Source organism: Boleophthalmus pectinirostris, unplaced genomic scaffold (assembly GCF_026225935.1).
Source record: "Boleophthalmus pectinirostris isolate CB_2022bp ecotype Guang Dong unplaced genomic scaffold, ASM2622593v1 HiC_scaffold_12, whole genome shotgun sequence".
NCBI classification, from domain to species: Eukaryota; Metazoa; Chordata; class Actinopteri; order Gobiiformes; family Gobiidae; genus Boleophthalmus; species Boleophthalmus pectinirostris.
Genome location: NW_026571018.1, coordinates 39,914,749 through 39,930,876, shown reverse-complemented (window position 1 = coordinate 39,930,876; position 16,128 = coordinate 39,914,749). Strand labels below are relative to the sequence as shown.

At 44.5% G+C, this 16,128-nt stretch overlaps 1 protein-coding gene across 1 annotated transcript in view; it reads left to right on the top strand.

The window, feature by feature from the left end:
* Positions 1-16,128, top strand: part of arhgef12b (Rho guanine nucleotide exchange factor (GEF) 12b) — a 58,358-nt gene that overhangs the window by 814 nt on the left and 41,416 nt on the right. The window contains 9 exon segments of the mRNA XM_055148288.1: positions 2,808-2,865; positions 5,326-5,549; positions 7,662-7,730; positions 9,200-9,280; positions 12,875-12,973; positions 14,099-14,173; positions 14,276-14,386; positions 14,731-14,767; positions 14,770-14,828. Coding sequence (XP_055004263.1) covers positions 2,808-2,865; positions 5,326-5,549; positions 7,662-7,730; positions 9,200-9,280; positions 12,875-12,973; positions 14,099-14,173; positions 14,276-14,386; positions 14,731-14,767; positions 14,770-14,828 — 813 coding nt within the window.

Sequence of the window (16,128 nt, the reverse complement as noted above, 5' to 3'; positions counted from 1 at the left end):
CGCACAGCCCCGCCCCCCTCTTTGTAATGAATTATTTGTCATAATTAACACTTTAACATCTCACCTCTAATATGTACATAATATTATACTAGTGTGTGTGTGGGAATATATATATATATATATATATATATATATATATATATATATATATATATATATATATATATATATATATATATAAAAATGTGTTTCTCACCTTCCACGGTGGTTGGTCTCTCACCCTCATTCAGCTCGGGTCGTCTACCAGAGGCCTGGGAGCTTGACAGTTCTGCGCAGTATCTTTGCTGTTTCCAGTGCTGCACTTTTCTGGACTGAGATGTTCCATTGTTTTTCCCGGTATCTGTTGAAGCCTCTTCCAGTTTGGGGGTTACAGCCCCGAGTGTCCGATCACCACAGGCTCCACTGATGCCTTTACTTTCCAGACTCTCTCCAGCTCTTCCTTGAGCCCCTGGTATTTCTCTAGCTTCTCGTGTTCCTTTTTCCTGATATTACCATCGCTTGGTATTGCGATGTCAACCACCACAGCTCTGCTCTGTTTCTTCTCCACCTCCACTATGTCTGGTTGGTTCGCCATCACCATTCTGTCAGTCTGTATCTGGAAGTCCCACAGGATCTTGGCTCGGTCGTTTCTCCACAACTTTTGGAGGTGTTTCCCACCTTGATCCTGGGGTTTCCAGCCCGTACTCTGCACAGATGTTTCTGTACACTATGCCTGCCACGTGGTTATGTCGCTCCATGTTTGTTTCCCTGCAGCATCTGACACCTGCAGTTCTGTGCTGGACTGTCTCAGGAGCCTCTTTGCACAGTCGACACCGTGGGTCTTGTCTGGTGTGGTAGATCTGGGCCTCTATTGCTCGAGTGCCCAGGTCCTGCTCCTGAGCTCCAGGATCAGTGCCTCTGTGTGTCCTTCAGACCCTCTCAAGCCATTGGTAGGATTTCTTGATATCAGCCACTTCAGTTATGTTCCGGTGGTACGCCCCATGTAGGGGTTTGTCCTGTCATGATGGTCCCTCCAGCTCCTCTTCCTCTGGACCCCACTGTCTGAGACATTCTCTGAGCACCTCATCTGCCGGGGCCTTGTCCTTGATGTTCTCAAGGAGCTTGGATGTTTCATCCTGGACAGTGGTTCCCACACTCACTAGTCCTCGGCCCCCTTCCTTCCGGCCTGCGTACAGTCTCAGGGTGCTGGATTTGGGATGGAACCCCCATATCAGGTCAGGAGCTTTCGTGTCTTAACATCTGTGGTCTGTATCTCCTCCTTTGGCCAGCTTACAATCCCTGCAGGGTATCTGATCACTGGCAGGGCGTAGCTGTTGATTGCCTGCACCTTGTTCTTGCCATTGAGCTGGCTTCTAAGGACTTGCCTCACTCTTTGCAGGTATTTGGCCGTAGCCGCTTTCCTTGTTGCCTCTTCGAGGAGCCATTTGCTTGTGGGATACCAAGGTACTTGTAACTGTCCTCAACGTCTGCTATTGTTCCCTCTGGGAGTGACACCCCCTCTGTGTGTTCTACCTTCCCTCTCTTTGTCACCATCCTGCTACATTTCTCAAGCCCGAATGACATCCCAATGTCTGTACTGTAGATCCTTGTGGTGTGTGGATCAGTGAGTCGATGTCTCGCTCACTCTTAGCGTACAGCTTGATGTCATCCATGGTAGAGGAGGTGACTGATGGTGGCCCCGTTTCTGAGTCGGTATCCATAGCCAGTGCAGTCGATTATTTGGCTGAGAGGGTTCAGGCCTATGCAGAACAGTAGTGGGGACAGTGAGTCTCCTTGGTATATGCCACATATGTGCAAGTGGCTTCCCCTTGGCTTCAAGGGTGGTTTTCCACAACCGCATCGAGTTCGCAATGAACGCCCTTAGAGTCCTGTTGATATTGTACAGCTTCAAGCACTCAGTGATCCATGTGTGTGGCATTGAGTCATAGGCTTTCTTGTAATCAATCCAGGCAGTGCACAGGTTGGTCTTACGGGTTCTGCAGTCGCGGGCGACTGTTCGGTCACCAGGAGTTGGTGTTTGGCTCCCCTGGTGTTTTTGCCGATACCCTTCTGTGCTGCACTCATGTATTGATTCATGTGCCCACTTATCTTAGCCGCAATGATGCCTGACATGAGCTTCCATGTTGTGGAGAGACAGGTTATTGGCCGATAGTTGGATGGGACTGCACCCTTTGAAGGATCCTTTAGGATCAGGATCGTACGCCCTTGGGTTAACCATTCAGGGTGAGTCCCATCCCTTAGCAGCTGGTTCATTTGTGCTGCCAGGCGCTCGTGGAGGCAGTGAGCTTCTTTAGCCAGTACACATGGATCATGTCACTGTACTATATATATATATATATATATATATATATATATATATATATATATATATATATATATATATATATATATATATATATATATATATGAACCGTTTCAGGTTCATATATATATATTATATATATATATATATATATATGAACCGTTTCAGTTCATGCAGCTAAAACCTGGAACAGTCTGAACATGTGAGACAGACTCTTCTGTGACACTGTTTAAATCCAGACTCTAAACATTTCTGTTTAACTGTGCAAATAACTGAAAGGTTTTCATTCCGCACTCTTCTCTCCAATTTATGTCTCTCTTTTTTAATTTTAATCTTCATGATTATTTATGTTTTGATTTGTTTTTATTATGATTTTAATGTATTTCTTATTCTGTAAAACACTTTGAATTACTTTGTGTACGAATTGTGCTATACAAATAAACTTGCCTTGCCTACATATATATATATATATATATATATGTATAATTGTTGTGTGTTGTTGCAGGTGAACGGGACTCTGGTCACACACTCCAACCACATCGAGGTCGTCAAACTCATCAAGTGTAAGTCTACACAACATCTACACAACAACACACAAACACACACAAACACACACACACTAGTGATGTGCGGATGGGCTATTTTTTCATCTGCAACTGCGACACAAAACTCATCATCTGCCGCTGTCCATTTGCACTGAAGGTTTTCAAAACCGCACCCGCCCGCCATCCGCCCATTGATTTGAGATTTTAGATCAATCATACAGCAAACAAACTAAGGAGCCTCGATAAAAATGCAAACTACAGCTCATTCATTCCAACATTGGCTCAGCGTGTTTGTTCACATTCTTAATTGTCCGTAACAAACCCAGACTTACCTGGTTTTCTTGCGCAGCTAATTAACTGACGACGTTTTCCGACTCGGCTGTTTTTGAACCTTCTTGCCTTCGTGTTGGATGTTGTTACATTCTGAACATTCTGCCATCGCCCGATGTTGTTTCAAAGTCATAGCCTCACTCCATCGGTCTTTCTTTAAGTTTTAAATCCCCCGAGTGGCAGTCGACGCTATAATGTCTGCGTGTTTTAAAATATATCTGATATTGAAACAAAAAAAAAGCATAACTAAATAAATCTGGCCCTATAGCCACTTACGTGTTGGCAAACAGCTGAAATAAATTAGAAATAATAAAATAACCTGCATATAATATGTGCCTCTAAACCTCAGGCATCAATAACCCGACACAACCTGAACCTTCAGAACATAAAAACAGGTCAAATGGACTAATTAAGGACATGACGAACACTTCATACAAACACAGACAATGACACTCGTCTTTTCACATGTACATAACAACACTAACAGAAACTTTTTTTTTTTTTTTTTTTTTTTAGTAGTTAAACCGCCACCCGCCCGAATTTAATTAAAATATAATTTTTCGTCACGTCATCCGCCCGACCCGCAGATTAACCGCAGATACCGTGGTTGTAACCGCAATCCGTGCATCTCTAAAACACACACAAACACACACACACACACACACACACACACACACACACATACATACACACACACACACACACNCCGAATTTAATTAAAAATATAATTTTTTCGTCACGTCATCCGCCGACCCGCAGATTAACCGCAGATACCGTGGTTGTAACCGCAATCCGTGCATCTCTAAAACACACACAAACACACACACACATACACACACACAAACACAAACACACACACACACACACACATACATACACACACACACACACACACACATACATACACACACAAACACCGTGTCAGTCGTTTGTGTTTCGTTCGTGTTTCGTTTGTGTTTCGTTCGTGTTGTGTGACTTTTTCATCTGTGTGAGTTTATTTCTAAAATGATTCATGATTATTTTTGTGTAAATGATATTTTGGTCGTTTCCGTTCAGTTGACGACAGCGACTTGAACAAAACTTCACAAAACTGATGAAGAGAAACGACCTGAGGCTGTGGAAAAGTCTGAATCTGTCTGAAGGAACTGGATTTGATTCAGATTTTTTGGATGAACACAAACACAGATCAGATTGTGTTAAAATAAAACTCAGATTAAATCCTCAGACAGAGCAGAGCCTCCAGTTAGAATCACACAACATCACCTCACACATGTTGAATCAGGTCTGAATCTGTGTGTCGTTCATTCGTTTTTCAAAATAAAACCAAAAATAAGAAAAGGAAACAACAACAGTTTTCTTCATTATTTGTCTCCAAAACCAAAATGGAAAAAAAAAACAGATAAAGATTTGATTTTTTCAGTTTTTGATTTTGTGTTTAAATGAAAAATGGAAAAAAAGGAGAACAGCTGTTTCCTGTTTACGTGACTTCAGTGACTGAGATGTTGGACTGAACCAGGACTGATCCAGGTCCAGGACCAGACCGGGACCAGACCAGGACCAGACCGAGACTGAGACCGGGACCAGACCGAGACTGAGACCGGAACCAGGCCGGGACTGAGACCGGGACCAGACCAAGACTGAGACCGGGACCAGACTGGGACCAGACTGGGAAGCTGAAGGCTCGGGGTCAAAGCTCGGAGTCCGGTCTGGTCCTGGTCTGGTCCTGGTCTGGTCCGGTCGGTCTGGTCCCGGTCTGGGTCCTGGTCCCTGGTCTGGTCCGGTCTGGTACGGTCTGGTCCGGTCTGGTCCGGTCTGGTCCTGGTCTGGTGTCTGGTCTGGTCTGGTCTGGTCCGGTCTGGTCGGTCTGGTCCTGGTCCTGGTCTGGTTCCGGTCTGGTCCTGGACCTGGATCAGTCCTGGTTCAGTCACTGAAGTCACGTAAACAGGAAACGGTCGTTATCCATTTTTTTTTCCATTTTTCATTTTAACACAAAATCGAAAACTGAAAAAATCAAATCATTAACTGTTTTTTTTTTCATTTTGGTTTTGGAGACAAATAATGAAGAAAACTTGTTTTTTCATTTTATTTTTGGTTTTATTTTGAAAAACAAATGAACAAACGACGTTCTCTGTCTGTTCCTCTGTCCAGCCGGTTCTTATGTGGCCCTGACGGTTCTGGGACGGCCCCCGGGTCTTTCCCAGGTCCCCCTGGAGGACGACCTGTCGCCCCTGTCGCCCCTGTCGCCCCTGTCGCCCCTGTCGCCCCTGTCGCCCGTCACCGCCCCGCACTCCCCCGTCCTGTCAGGAGGGGGCAGCACCAGCCCGGCTCTGTCCCTCAGCCCCCTGACCTCCTGCCCCCCGGACGAGCCGCAGGTCTGTGACCTTTAAAACTCCGGACGCTCTGCTCCACCTCGTGATGTCATCGAGTGGTCGTTTCAAAGTGCTCAGCTCCTTTTCTCTTTAGTTCAGTCGAGATTAAAACTCCACGACTGAAACGATCCAGGTGATTCAGGTGAAGGTGAAGTGTGGAGTTTAAAAACACAGTGGAGCACTTCCTGTATCACCACATGATGACATCACCAGGTGGAACACAGTGTTTTTTGTTTTTCTAAAGGTTGGTTCAGAGCGTCAGAGTGTGAATGTATGTGTGAAGTGTCCGAGGACGTGTGTCTGGGGCGTCGACCAATCAGAGACGAGAGTCCAGAGACGTAGAGACTTTAAACAGGTCACCAGCTAAACCAGGACTTAAACAGGACTAAACCAGGTTCTAACCAGGACTAAACCAGGGATTAAACCAGGACTAAACCAGGACTAAACCAGGACTAAACCAGGTCTAAACCAGGATAAAAACCAGGACTAAACCAGGACTAAACCAGGACTAAACCAGGTCTAAACCAGGACTAAACCAGGACTAAACCAGGACTAAACCAGACTAAACCAGGACTAAACCAGGTCTAAAACAGGACTAAACCAGGACTAAACCAGGTAAACCAGGACTAAACCAGGTCTAAACCAGGACTAAACCAGGTCTAAACCAGGACAGGACTAAACCAGGTCTAAACCAGGGGACTAAACCAGGACTAAACAGGTCTAAACCAGGACTAAACCAGGACTAAACCAGGACTAAACCAGGCAGGATAAACCAGGACCAGGTTAAACCAGGACTAAACCAGGACTAAACCAGGAAGGTCTAAACCAGGTCTAAACCAGGACTAAACCAGGACTAAACCAGGTCTAACCAGGTCTAAACCAGGACTAAACCAGGACTAAACCAGGACTCTAAACCAGGACTAAACCAGGACTAAAACCAGGTAAACCAGGTCTACCAGGACTAAACCAGGACTAAACCAGGTCAAACCAGGACTATAAAGGACTAAACCAGGTCTAAACCAGGACTAAACCAGGACTAAACCAGGTCTAAACCAGGACTAACCAGGACTAAACCAGGATGAAACCAGGTCTAAAACCAGGTCTAACCAGGTCTAAACCAGGACTAAACCAGGTCTAAACCCAGGTCTAAACCAGGTCTAAACCAGGTAACCAGGACTAAACCAGGACTAAACTAAACCAGGACTACCCAGGTCTAACCAGGACTAAACAGGTTAAACCAGGTCTAAACCAGGAAACCAGGTCACACCAGGACTAAACCAGGACTAAACCAGGACCAGGTCTAAACCAGGACTAAACCAGGTCTAAACCAGGTCTAAACCAGGACTAAACAGGTCTAAACAGGACTAAACAGGACTAGACCAGGACTAAACAAGGACTAAACCAGGATTAGACCGGACTAACTAAGACTAAACAGGAACTAAACCAGGACTGATCCAGTGTCATTAGTGGGTATAATATAAACTGGCTCCATCGTCGAGTCGATTTCTCCTTGATTTTATGTGATAAAAACACTAAAGTCTCAGTCTGGCTGACATTGTTTGGGGAAAAGTCCAGGACCGGGCTCTTGTTTCCAGGCAACGGCACGTCAAGTATTTTCTCTCGTTCGTCCACGACGTCACAGACACGAGCGTCGGGGCGTCTGAACTCAAATGTAAAGGCTCCAAACAGAAACGTGTACGATGTTTGTGACGCTTTGGTCTGAAGGAGACACAGGAAACTGCACTTTCTCCATGGAGATGATACTGATTATCTGGAATGTTCCACAGTGTAGATTAGTCCTGGTTCAGTTCTGGTCAGTCTGGTGGTCGGTTACGTCTGGTTAGTCTAGGTCTGGTTTGTTTGGTTTTAGTCCTGGTTCAGTTTTTTACTTCTGGTTTACAGTCCTGGCTTTAGTCCTGGTTTAGTCCTGTTTAGCCTGTTTTCTAGGATTTTTGCTTGTAGCTACCCTCCTTAATTGAGATTTTAAGTCGAGCTGTTTAAAGTCACACTGTGGAACATTCCGGACACAGCAGTGATGTGATGCAGGTGACCCCCAGTGGAAATGTTCCACAGTGCAGCTTTAACTGATGTAAAACTATGATCCATTTCCTGCAGTTCCAGAGCGACAACAGAAGCGTCCAATCAGATCCACCGGTGAGGACGGACCAACACCCGGACACACAGGTGAGTCATGTGACCGACACCCGGACACACAGGTGAGTCATGTGACCGACACCCGGACACACAGGTGAGTCACGTGACCGACACCCGGACACACAGGTGAGTCACGTGACCGACACCCGGACACCACAGGTGAGTCCACCTGACCAACAGCGCGGGACACACAGTGAGTCACGTGACCGACACCCGGACACATCAGTGAGTCACGTGACCGCACCCGGGACACACAGGTGAGTACGTGACGCGGAGTCAACCCGGACACACAGGTGTGAGTCACGTGACCAACACCCGGACACACAGGTGAGTCACGTGACCAACACCCGGACACACAGGTGAGTCACGTGACCAACACCACAAAATATGTTGATTTAAACAAAAAAAAGTTACCGTGATTTTCCACCTTGACGAGCTTTGACCTGTTCACACACAGAAGAGAATCAGTTACATCAGATTTAGAATTTAAAAAATCGCTGAATTTTTTACCTCTGAAAAAAACAGTTTAAATGATTTTGATTCTGATTCTCAGTTAATGCAGTTTCAAGGTGTTTAAAATTGCAAATTTAAAATAAAAACCTTTTAAAAATTTTGCACAAATATTTTCAAGCCTCAAATTCAACAGCTGAAATTCAGAGTGTAAAATTGTTCCACAGTGCAGCATTAAACCTTTTATCTCCATGGAGACCGAACCAGACCAAGTCACAGGTCAGATCTGTGGAGCGGCGACGCCGCTCACACTCACAATGTCTGATTTTATAGGGATTTTAGAGGTTTAGTCCCGGTTTAGGACTAGATCAAACCAGGTCTAAACCAGGCTAACCCAGGTCTAAAACCAGGTCTAAACCAGGTCTAAACCAGTCTAAACAGGACTGACAGGACTAAACCAGGTCTAAACCAGGTTCAAATCAGGAATAAACCAGGTCTAAACCAGGTCTAACCAGGACTAAAACCAGGGAACGTAAAACCAGGACTAACCCAGGGACTAAAAACCAGGACTAATCCAAGGACTAAAACCAGCGACTAACCAGGACTAAACCAGGACTAAACCAGGACAAAACCGGACCTAAACCAGGACTTGACTGAAAATCCCTAAAAAACAAACCATTGGAGTGGCGCGTCGCCTCTCCACAGATCTGACCTGTGACTTGGTCTGGTTTGGTCTCCGTGGAGATAAAAAGGTTTAATGTCGCACTGTGGAACATTCCAGACAAAACAGCAACATCTCCATGGAGAAAAGCGTAAAAAAACAAAAAAAAAAAAAAAAACAGAGCCTCCAGCAGAAAAGTGACACCGTGCACCTTTAAGTGTCTTGCCCAAGGACACGACAGCAGCATTTATCTGAGGGATCAGAACCCAGGACAAACGCGCTCTTAACTCAACCACTGTCCATGTTAGATTCATTTTACGGCTGGATTATACAGATTATTGCTTTAATTTTCGTCCGTGTGAGTCTCACGTCCGTCTCCGTCTCCTAGGCAACAGAGGGCGTGGACGGCGGCGGGCTGAGCGTGGACATGTCTCCGTCCTCGCGCAGAGACGGCGGGTTCCAGAGTCCGGTGAGTAGAAAAACCCAACCACAAAAACCACCGACCAAAGACGAGAAAGAAAAAAGAAAATCGGAAAAACGTTTAAACGAGACGATGCTGCAAAAAAAAACACGAACAAAAACTCACAGAACTTTTTTTTATTTATTTATGTTTATTAAGGACGTCACAATCGCATTAGACCAGCCAGGTGCAGATGTTGTGCAAGTGTTAGTTTTCAACACTGTTCATATAAAAATATAAACTACAGGCATAAAAACAGAGAATAAAAGACACATAAATAACATGCAGATAAAATATTTACAGAACATTTTCAGATTGGAAACATACAATAATTTAAATTAACTTTTAAATTTGTTGTAGTTGGTTTCCAATTTTAAATGAGCTGGTAAACGGTTCCACAGACGAGGACCAAGAACCGTCCTGTACATAAAAACAACACAGTCTCCACGAGTCTCTCCTCTTCTGTTCGCTCTGTGTGAACATTTTATGGTCCTGACAAATTCTGAGTGCAGTGGTGTATCACAGTTAAGAGACATTTAAGATTTATGATAAAAAGTTGATGTTCTTGTAATTTCCCAGTGGTGCCCGTGTTTGGCTTTTGTCAAGGATCTTTCTTCTCTCAGTCTCAGTTTTGTAAAAATGAACAAAGTGGTTTAAGTGTGTTTGAGGGCCTGGACCATGAGGTGGAAACAATAAGTTTGATGAGAGAAAAATCACTGTGTTCATGGAAGAGTTTGAAGTTGGAGCGATAACTTTACGTATGAAACGAAACAACTGAATAGTCTTAATCTTCTTCACCAAGTATTTTTGTTGACCAGAAAATTTAAAATTTTCATCTAGAATGAGGCTGAAGTATTGAACTTCACTGCTTGAATTTTCTCATTGTGCAAAGTCACTTCAAAGTCACAGTTTTTTGTTTGTGTTTGCACTGAAAAACAAAGAGAAACAGTTTTTTTCACATTCAAAGTCGGGTGTGACACACTAAGACATTTTGAGACAAGTTGTGAGGACCAGGTGTGACTTTCAGGTTGCCCAGGTGTGACTAGGGTGTGTGTGACTCAGGTGTGACTCAGGTGTGACTCAGGTGTGAGTGTGACTCAGGTGTGACTCAGGTGTGACTCAGGTGTTGACTAAGTGTGTGAGGTGTGCATGTTGACTGTGGAATTCAGGTGTGACTAGGTGTGACTCAGCACAGCCTGAGCAGGTGTTTTTGAACAGACGTACAACACAGTGTCATCAGCAACTCGAACATTAACAGGAGAACAGCATGGAGGGAGAAAATTAATATATATGGAAAAAAGCAAGGGGCCAAGTACAGACCCCTGTGGCACCCCAAAGGGACTGGCTCGTTGTTGTTAAGTGACTCCATTTACCCGAACACACTGAGTTCTCCCTTTAATATATGATGAGAACCATTTAAAGGTTGTATAGAGGATTTTTTTAAGGGAAGAGAACTTCAGCGACATTCTTTTCAAATTCCCCTCCACAGTCCTCAGTAGAAACATCTCCTCCCGCCTCCTTACCCAGAAATCACACGTTTACAGCCAGTGGGCCTTCGAATTACAGCAAGTGACCGGTCTAGAAACAATTTAGCGACCGTTTCTACTTGAGTCGCGCCATCGCTGGAAGGGATCTCCAAGAATCACCTCAGTTTGTCTTCGCTCCTTTTCCTCTTCTCTTCTTCTTTCAGCGACCTCGAAAACGGACTTTCTTTTCGCGGCGAACTGGTCCTGGATTCTCGTCCGCCGTCGCAACAAACTTTGTGCGAATTTGTGCGAAGCTACAGTTTAAAAAATCCAAGAACACGCCGCATAAAACGTAATCCCAGCGAGTCATTTACTCTAGAAACGTAGGGAGTTTGATTGACGACCTAACACCAATAGAAAATGAGGCCCTTGTTTTCTATGCTGATGTTTATCTGGCCTCACCACGTCCACATTTGATAGATTTTCATTCTTTTTTTTATTGTAACTTTTTATTGTAATGTTATTTTAACCAATCACTGACAATCTGAAACAAAACAAAAACCCTCCATACAAACTTTAACAGTTTCCTTTGCAAAACTGAACTGATGTGACTTAACCAATAAAATACTATGATTGACCGTTTCAAAGGCTTTTTTTAGGTCAAGAAACACTGCCCCAACTACATTCCCCTGGTCCAAAGACTTTTTAATGTTATCGATTAGATGACAGTTTGCAAGTTCAGTAGAGAATTTAGGCCTAAAACCAAATTGTTTTGAGTACAGAAGTAATTTACTTTCAAGATGCACAATTAGTTGATCAGAAACAACTTTTTCTATAATTTTGGAAAGCACAGGGAGGAGAGTTATTGGTCTGTAGTTACAAGCCTCATCCTTGTCACCACTTTGAAAAACAATAACTGCAGTTTTCCAGTTCGCTGGGAAGATGTTTGTAGTTATGGAGAGATTTACAATATGTGTTATGGGTTCCAGTAAGTAATTATGATATTTTTTAATACATTTATTATTTAAGTTGAGAATGTCTTTGGAAGAGGTACTTTTCATGTTGGTGAGTATTTCACTTACTTTGTGTTGAGATACTTGTTGAATTTTGAACATGTCATTTGTATGAGGAACAGTTTGGTCGTCAACTAATGTGTTTGATCAAAGTTCTCGTCTGAAGTTTCCACAGATTCAATCAAATAATTATTCAGTGAATTTGCAATCTGCTCATCACTGTAGATTATGTTATCACCATCTTTCAGACATTTTATTTTGGTATTTTGGTATTTTCCCAGTAAAACGATCACTTTTTGCTTCTGTATTTCATGTGCTCCTTTGTTCCTGAGGCTGATGTACAGTTGATGATCAGTGTTGGTTTTGTTGAGCAGTGAGCGTTTCAGTGTTAAGTCTCGCTTTTTCATCATCTGGAGGACATTGGTGTTGATCCAAGGAAGACCACATTTTCTGGGTCTTGGTTTCCAAGTCCTGGTGTGGGAATTGATCAGTTCACCTAGAGTTGATGTGAAAGAGTTTACACTTGGGTCTAAGTCAGATTCTTTAGTAACCGCTCCCCATTTGAGATTTTTAAGTTCTGATTCAAAATGATCCAGTTTTGATTTTGGAATTGCTTTGGATATTTTTGATTGGCTCGTTTTGTAATGGTGGATAAAGTGTTTTTTGGACAGTTTCCTAACTGCAAAGATCAGATTGTGATCAGAAAGGCCAGAGATTAAATTGTATGGTATCTGCTGCTCTCTAAACTCTAGTGTGAAACGCTGGAGTCCCTCGACACACAGACAAACTCACATTTAAAGAGTTCACACGTCCCTCTGTCCCTGTGTCCCAATGTCCCAACAGATTTATATAAAACCACTGATTTGTCCCAGTTTGATACAAGAAATGTCTCAGGTGTGTCTATTTTTGACCCATTTGATCCTGTAACAATAAAGAAAGACATAAACTGACATTTATTTCAGTGAAATACAGAAAAGCTGCTTAAAAATGACAAAACACAAAGAAAATGTGACGATACTGACTCTGTTAGAAGGTTTTTCCTTAATTTCATCTCGTTTCACACTATTTCCACAAACGGGATGTTGCAGTTTTAAGATTTTGAAAATCTGTTCACCGTCTGTTAGGTCCAGATCAGCGGAGACACGTCCTGTCCCCCCCCAGAGGACCTCCACCCTGAGGACCCCACGCTGGGGACAGAGGACACAGTCGAGGCCCTGGGACAGGTACAGCCCACAGACTCTACGTACAAAAGGACAAATCCAATTTATCCACTGGACAAAAGTTTATTTGGTCAAAAACGTTTCTCAGCTCGTCCAAACTGCTGCTTCAGTTCTGTTGGACGCTGTGGACAGTGTCTTATATCTGCCTGAAGGGGGCGCTCACTGCACTCAAACTGCTAGAGCAGGAAGGAAACGGATTCGACCAAAATAAACTTTTGTCCAGTCGACAAATTGAATTTCTACCTGGACGACTGAGGATTTTACTCACATAAATGGACTTAGTCCAAACAGGAAGTGAGTCTGGGCTCCGTCGGCTCCGTCGGCTCCGTCGGCTCCGTCGGCTCCGTCGGCTCCGTCGGCTCCGTCGGCTCCGTCGGCTCCGTCGGCTCCGTCGGCTCCGTCGGCTCCAGGTCTGATTCTGTTGAAAAGCTGTGGTCCGTCTTTCTGTCCCTGCTGCTCTCAGGATCCTCATCTTTTATTTCTCTCTAATAACAATAATAAATCATCGAGTGTCGGGAGCGTCACAACTACAGTCGTGTTTGTGATTTTACAGTGACGTGAAAATGTCAAAAAACTGAATGTCTCAAAAACTGCTCAGTGTGTGAGCCGGACAGCCACAAGAGCAGCACAACCATGCTGTTGCCGTGGAGAAACTGAGAGGAGACGAGAGGTTTGTCTTCACGAGTGTTCAGAGCTAAACAGAAAGACAGGGGACAGAAGACTGAGGACAGAAGACAGACAGAGGACGGAAGACGGAGGACATTATTTACATGCACTGCCTCGTACGCTCCGGGGGGGCGGTGGTACAGTATTTTTTGAAGTTCATTTCTGTCGTTTGTTTGAGGGTCTGAGGGGAAATGTGGGTCAAATAATTGGGTCAAATAGAGTGACAGGTGCGTGGGGATGGTTCTGTTGTTGAGGGCGACCGACACGAGCTTTGACGACACACACACACACACACACACACGTCCATGTGCTGAAACACACTCTGGACGACCTGAGTTTTTGTTTATTGATGCAGTTTGTGTGAGTCAAGAAGCGAACGGCCTGAGGATGAATATTTCCACGTCTGCAGCAGAAGCTTTAACGCTCACTGTCCATGTTTTTGTCGGTTTCTCGTGTGTCCAGGCGTCTCCCTCGACCCCGTCCACCCTCCACCCTCACATCATCGGGGCGGAGGACGACGACTTCGAGCCCGGGCAGGTGGGTCTCGCTCACACGCCGTTCTCTGGTGGTTTTCAGTCAAAGTTTGAGTCCGTTTTGAGTCTGAAGTGTGTTGGATCTGACCCCGGGTTCCTCCTGCAGATGAACGGACAGTGCAGCAGCTTCCAGAGCCTGGACCAGCTGAAGACTCGACCCGCTCACCTGGCCGTGTTCCTCCATCACGTCGTCTCGCAGTTCGACCCGGCTCCTCTGGTGAACTCTCCGAACGCACACACGAAAACGAAAACTAAAACACGAGACGAACGCGGCTAAAAATCTGAGAAGCCCAAAGCAAAAACAACGTAAAACCTCCAGTGATTAAGAGTAAAAACTGGTCCAAAAAGTCTGTTTGGAATTATAAATAAAAGTCCTTACAAGTGCCGATGTTTTACACTTTCTTTCCCAGTTTGGCCACTTTTTAGGCTTAAAATTTAACTTCCTGGCATGAAATTCAGACTGAAAACAATTCAGACATGTTTTTTTTTAAGAGTTAAAAAGCAGCGTTTAAAATAAAAAATCTGCTGAACCTTAAGGAGTTTCCTGTGTTGTGGTTCCAGTTGTGTTTCCTGTACGCCGACCTGCACAGACTCACCAGCGCCAAGAGAGCCGACGATTCTTCATGGACTTTTACTCCCTCTTCCTGGACCGAGCCGCTGTGAGTCACGTCATCTCTGTCTCCACACGAGAAGAAGAAGAATAACAACAAAACTCCACAAAACTAGTGAAGAGAAATGACCTGAGTCCGGATCAGTCTTCAGAAGTTGCTTTTGATTCATATTTTATATAATAATAGGGTGACCATATTTCTGTTTGTGAAAACCCGGACACCTTTGGGGGGGGTCTCGGATTTTTTTGTGTGCAATTTTTTACAGCGTATGAGCGTGTATTGTGTATTACAGGTGGTAGTAAATACACACTGGTGAGTCAGGACTAAACCAGGTCTAAACCAGGTCTAAACCAGGTCTAAACCAGGACTAATCTTGGACTTGAGAGCGAAAACGCCGAGCAGTTTGTCCGCAAAGCTCGATCGGGCGATTGCCGCGTTTAACTCTGTGAGGTGCAGAGCTGAGCCGCTCCTTTCTCCTGTGGTCACCTCCGAGCCCGACCTGACGGGGAGTCTTGTTTCAGTCCTGGTTTAGTCCTGGTTTAGTCCTACTTCAGTCGTGGTTTAGTCCTCCTCTTCAGTCCTGGAATCAGTCCTGGGTTAGTCCTGGTTTAGTCTTGGTTTAGTCTTGGTTCAGTCCGTGTCGTAGGCAGCGCAAAAGTTTGATATATCTCTGGTCCTAATCCGGGCAGGTGCGGTCCTGTCCTGGCAGGTGTGGTCCTGTGGCCTGGCAGGGTGGTCCTGTCCTGGCAGGTGCGGTGTTGTACTGTGAGTCTCCAAAACTGGACCTGTGCAGGACTCTGTGCTGTCGGCTCCATTACAGAATAAATGAATCTTCAGTTTGTTCCATAAAGAAGGAGGAAAATAACAAAAGGACGACAACAGCAACAAGTTTTAAGAAGGAAGTAAAAAGTGTTGCACCTGTCGATCCTGTCGGAGAAAAGTGTATAAAGTTTGTGCTGAGGTTTTACAGACTTAAAACAGACAGAATAATTGTAAAATATAAAGTTGATACTTGGTGGATTTCACCTGTCGCAGGTTATTTTTAGAACATAACTCCCACGATAAACGAGGGACACTGTCCCTCACCTCAGCCTGTGCACATGGACTCACACTTGTCCCGACCGGGACGGAAAATCGGAGAATTTCTTGTCCAAGTCATTGTTAAATGTTCATTTGTGCTTCAGTCGTGTTTCAGACCGACTGTTTGTGTCTCGCTCCTTCTGAGTCACAGACGAGAGACGCTCAGTTTAATGAACGGTAAAGAAAACCCGGACATTTACATCACTTTATAAAAAAAACCCCGGACATGACGCAAAATACAGACATGTCCAGGGAAAAACGGACGTTT